The following is a 5,281-nucleotide window of genomic DNA, read 5'->3' on the forward strand; positions in this document are numbered from 1 at the left end:
CATTAGAAACATGTATTTATATTCCCTTCACTCCAAAAAAATCCTGTAAATTTAGCAGTGTTAATAACAGAAAACGGAATGAAAATAAGTAAAAAACAAACAAAAATTACAGTGGCATTCACTATAAACATTTATTATAAACGCCCAGACTAAATATTTAACGCAAAACTAGCGCCGTGGTAGTTACCCCAGCCAACATTGATATGTGGGCCCCATATGGGTTATACCCGGGCAGCATGGGTTCCATGTGGGCATGGGCTGAAAATGGGCAATTTATGTGGGTCCCATGTGTGTTTCACAATGTGGGTCCCATATAGGTTTGAACACATGGGACCTTTATGGGATCTATGTGGGCAAAATTATTTCACACTTAAAATACACCCTTACCTTTTTTTTTTTTGGTTAATAGTCACTTTTTAACAAAGAATATAGATTTTATGGATCTGATCAATATAACTACTTTTTAAATGAAAATGCATTATTTTCTATTGTGATGTTTCATTTTGTTTGAATTATCAATATTACAATGTTAGCCTGCTTATGCATTTATCAAAATGTATTTGTTTTTTTTTACTGTAGCCTACACATTTCATCAGGGACGATCACAAATTCCAGAATTTAAATGGGTCTCACATACACGCTCAACATTCGTCTCTGACAACACCTTCCGCTTGACAAAGTAGTCCTGATGAATTCAGCGTTTCGTTTCGAATTTATCCACATAATTTAATATCATAATATCATAGATCTTTGTTGAAAATAAGCGGACATTTAAAATGTAAAAGATGTAAAATGTTCAAAGTAGAGGAATTCCCGCCCCGGCGCAAGGATACAGTTTCCTCCAAGCGCAGTGGGGGCTCAACAGTTAATAACGTAAATGTCTCTGAGGTTTAAAATTGAGGTAATTTTTGTTGACTCTGACGTGTAATGCTGTTTTTGCCTGACATTTATCAAGTCGTATAGCCAAATTTTGTTTATTTTAGGCTTTCCTGCTGTATTTTGTGGGTGTAGCCGCCATTTTTTCTCCTGAGGGAAAAATAAATTTCCAGCCGATAACGTAGCACTAATTTTGAATGACATAATTCTGAATTTGCTTTCTGACATAAGTTAAGTTCTGAAATATGGGCTTTCAGGCTGTGTACCACCAAATTATTATGGCTGCCCCCCACCACCAATTCAGTTCCTTGTTTGGGCTTATTTAAACTTTATTTATTTCCATTTGTGTCAGGTTAATACTTAAATTGCTGAGCAGCCGTTCTTTATGCAAGATAAACGGAAAATAAACAGCACAAGACAGTTTTCTTGTTTAATGCATTTTTTTATTGGAGCACACTTCACTCTCCCAATCTGGTAACTTAACTCATTTTTCAAATGCGGCTCAACAGGGCTCCTGATTTAGACAAAAAAAAAAAAAACACTTTAACACACACCATTTTTAATAACATATTGAAATATCACAGCATTAATGTAAAATGAACAAGGAGTTCAAATACTATTTTATAATATCAATATTTTTTAACTTTGAAACATTTAATTCTGGCACACTGCATTTCTGAGTTTTGTCTATGTGGTCTGCCTGTTCGCCCTCTGGCTCCGGCCACCATCCCTATCAGAGGCTAGCTGCAGCCACCTGGTGATGAGGAGCTCTATTTCTTTTTCTGTTGAATCTTTGGTCAGGGCATTCCGGCGGACCGCATCTGAGAAAAACACAAGACAGAATACGGCAGCATAACCATGTGATGTTACTCAGCAACCACCAAAACTTAATTTGGATGTCACCACATTGCAGTTATCCAGCACTGACACTCACCCAGAACCACACACTTCAAAATGAGCCCTTTGAACGCAGGCTTTCGGTTGGCCCCACTCCAATTAATGAGCCTCGCCAGCGAGGTGTTCATTGCTCTTTTAAGGACCCGCCCCACAGTGTCTTTAAGAGTCATACCTCCAACCATTCCAAGGAGAACAGTCTGAAACAAAAGACATGGACCTCATTAGTTATTTAGGAATAGGAATATAGCATGCAGGCATGTGATCAGCTAGAGATACATTTTTTTTAAAAAGCCGGAAAATCTGGCCACACCCCGGCACTTAATTAAAATATATATATATATATATATATATATATATATATATATAAATCACATTAAAGGAATTATATTATATTGTAATACATACTATTGTTCTGTAAAAGTAAAAAGCAGCATTTAATAATCATGATAATAATTAATATATCATATAGCATATTAAAAGTATTAATATAATTGTTATTAAAGTACCTGCCAAAAGTTTGGAAACAATGATTTTGAAAGTGTCTTCTGTTCACCAAGGCTGCATTTATTTGATCAAACAGCAATATTGTGAAAAAAGTTTTCTATTTTAATATATTGAAAAATGTCATTTATTCCTGTGATCCAAAGCAATTTTTTTTTTTACCCCAGTCACATGATCTTTCACAAATAATTCCAATTTGATTTGATGCTCAATGAAGATTTCTGATTATTATCAATGTTGAAAACAGTTGTGCTGCTTCATATTTTTGTGGATTCAGGATTCTTTGAAAAATAAAAAAGTTCAATGAACAGCTTTTATTTGTATTTATCAAAAATATAAAAATGTATTAAAACATTTATTAAATATAAATATTTTGTAATTTTAAATGTCTTCATTCTTCACTCACTTTTCATCACTTTAATGCATGATGAATTAAAGTATTAATTTCTCTCTTTTTTTAAAATCTTACCACAAATGTTTGAATGGTAGGCTATCATTGTTTCCACAAAAATGTTAAGGAGCAAAAACGGTTTTTAACATTGATAAAAAATAGTAAATGTTTCTTGAGCATCAATTCAGCATATGAGAATGATTTCTGAAGAATCATGTGACAAACTTCTCTTTGTTAATTCCAACATATTTATAAACGATTCTAATGACAATTGGTTGCGTTCACAACAAATTAAAGCGTCACAAACGCAGTAGTATTTACAGTGAATCTATATAATTACATCACAGCCATTGCAAATTTTATGATAGTACTAAGTAATCTCAAATACTTTCATAAAGTTACCAGGCGAGTAATACATTTCAGCACTGACTTGGTAACAGCGTCTGCTGTTACTAAGCAACCATGAGCTGTGCTCTCGTGGGTCATTTAATTCCGGATTAATCCGGAAGAATCACATCTCTGAGAGTGGGGACTGACTTTTAGGAATGATCTGATTAATGCATCATTTCACTCACCAAATTCTTCTTCTCCTCTGGATTCTTTAATGTCTCCTCCAAATGTTGTAGCTCCTCAATAGTTGAAAGTGGGAGCCCAAAATGTGTTGGGTCTGGCGTGACGTCTGGAACTGCTTGACTGCTGGAGATTTTTTGGAGCTGCACCAGGATGAGCAACTGCTGCTCTCTGATAGAATCAAGTTGGATGAGGATCTCCTTGGCAATTGCTGTAAAACACAAGAAAAAGCAGGCATAGCAGATTAGTAGCAAAACATTGTATGCAGATATGTCGGAGTAAACCGAGAGAGATCACTTTGTAGAATTCCTACCTGTAGGCACAGCCTCCCGAGAAGACCTGTTTTGTGTGTCATGTACTTGTGGGGTGTTCTAAAAGAAAAGAACAAAAGAAAAGATGTTTTAATCTCATCAAACATATACCAAAATTAATTTTTGTTTTCATGAGCTATAGAATAGCTTTCTTGCCCTTCTTACTTGACATAAAGTTTGGCCTGATGCCTGACTTCTGCCAGCTGCTGCATGGGTTGTGGTGTCAGTAGGAGGTGTAGCCCATTGACTAGGACCAGCTATCAGGCTGTTGGTAGTGGAGACACCACGGTGGTGGACTAGACGCTGGGATGTTCGCTGAAGGGGGAGAAGCCCACAGACCTGGTGCCGAGCTGTTTGCATCAGAAGGATCAACTGTGGTCTCTGAAATATGGCCTGGGGACCAAAATCCTTGACCAGCTGGCTGACTCCCTTCACCTAGAGCTGTCACAAAGGTGCAATTGGCCGTTATGTTAGTTTCACCCAGATGCTTAATAAAAGATGAATGGAAACCACTGTAACAACTGTAAGAGGCCTACCACCAAGAGATGGGATGCAGGGGGCTGGTGCAAGTGTGGTGTAAGATCTCTTTTTGGTTGGGGCACGAGGTGCAGCAGTCCTCCCCTGCTCCTCTTCCTCCTCCTCCTCTTCACTGCTGCTTATTATTCTTTTACAGCCTCTAACATTGATTACATTGGGATGTCAGTTTGTCATTGCAGTGAATAATGAATTATATTTAATACTTTTTTTTTAAAGTTAGTTTTGTTGGGGGGGGGGGGGGTGCATTTTAAGTCCCTCTAGCTTGCGGCCTAATTGTTTGTCCAGGTGTATTGTAACTTTTGACGCAGCCATTCAAATGCTTCGAAGGAAATTATGGGCCACTCCTACCTATTCTTTCTCTTCATGTACTCTGGCCTGTTGTCCTCATCTTCAGTATTTAGATCAGAGGTAACTGTAGCCTCTAGCAGCTTTGCACAGGCAATCTCATACACGTCTGTCAAATCAAATGCAGATTAGGTCTAAATGGAAGTGCTCCTTATTATGTTACTTGTGCAGTAAGGTTTCAATTCAATAAGTGTGGAATTGTGTAATTTGAAAATGAAGCATTACTATACCATGTGAATACATCACACGGACTCTGAATCGAGTCCAGTCAGCACCTGGCATCACCCCATCTTTAGTTGCCCCACGCAGCTTTGCAAGAGATACAAAGGGGCCAGAAACTTTGGCCTCCTTTCAGCCAATTAGAGTGGACAACTTCAACCTCCTTTGAATTGACAAACTCCACGACATGATACATTCTATAAAGAAGAAGAAATGTAGGTCGCCAGCTATAGAACAACAAAATATTAACATACAGCAACATTTTAAAACAAAATATTAAATGGGGCACCAATTATGATCAGCAATGAATCATATAGGCTAACACAATACGCAAAGTCACAAATCAGGTGAAAAACCTGCCCAACTAAGTGGTAGTCAGTGGCATAAGTAATGAGCCAGAACAATATCTCTAAAAATGACACTTAATCTTACCACAACAATCGAGCCTAATGTAAATGCAACAAAGGCATTCCAACATGTTTGCCTTTGAAGGGGAGGAGGACATATTTACAAAGGCCATCATCAACTTTAACGCACTTCAAACTCTCTGACAACTGTGAGAGTTGTCACGCCCAGGCTAGATGAACTGAGGGGATATGTGTAGAATGGCTCAACAGCATGGAACTGATAGTAC

The 5,281-nt window shown here is 37.5% G+C and overlaps 1 protein-coding gene across 2 annotated transcripts; it reads right to left on the reverse strand.

The window, feature by feature from the left end:
- Nucleotides 1-1,200: 1,200 nt before the first annotated feature.
- LOC131537870 (uncharacterized) lies at nt 1,201-4,730 on the reverse strand. Of its 2 annotated transcripts, XM_058771552.1 has the most exons (9): nt 4,659-4,730; nt 4,432-4,537; nt 4,083-4,222; nt 3,712-3,987; nt 3,549-3,606; nt 3,241-3,446; nt 1,811-1,970; nt 1,631-1,697; nt 1,201-1,390 (listed from the first exon to the last, which is right to left on the reverse strand). In XM_058771552.1, the coding sequence occupies exons 4-9, from the start codon at nt 3,904-3,906 to the stop codon at nt 1,237-1,239; spliced, it is 840 nt and encodes a 279-aa protein (XP_058627535.1). In that variant the 5' UTR covers nt 3,907-3,987; nt 4,083-4,222; nt 4,432-4,537; nt 4,659-4,730; the 3' UTR covers nt 1,201-1,236. The 2 variants fall into 2 exon arrangements, with proteins under 2 accessions (XP_058627535.1, XP_058627536.1); XM_058771553.1 differs by having other exon boundaries at nt 1,261-1,697.
- Nucleotides 4,731-5,281: the final 551 nt, after the last annotated feature.

The sequence above is a fragment of the Onychostoma macrolepis genome, chromosome 03, assembly GCF_012432095.1.
Source record: "Onychostoma macrolepis isolate SWU-2019 chromosome 03, ASM1243209v1, whole genome shotgun sequence".
In the NCBI taxonomy this organism is placed as follows: Eukaryota; Metazoa; Chordata; class Actinopteri; order Cypriniformes; family Cyprinidae; genus Onychostoma; species Onychostoma macrolepis.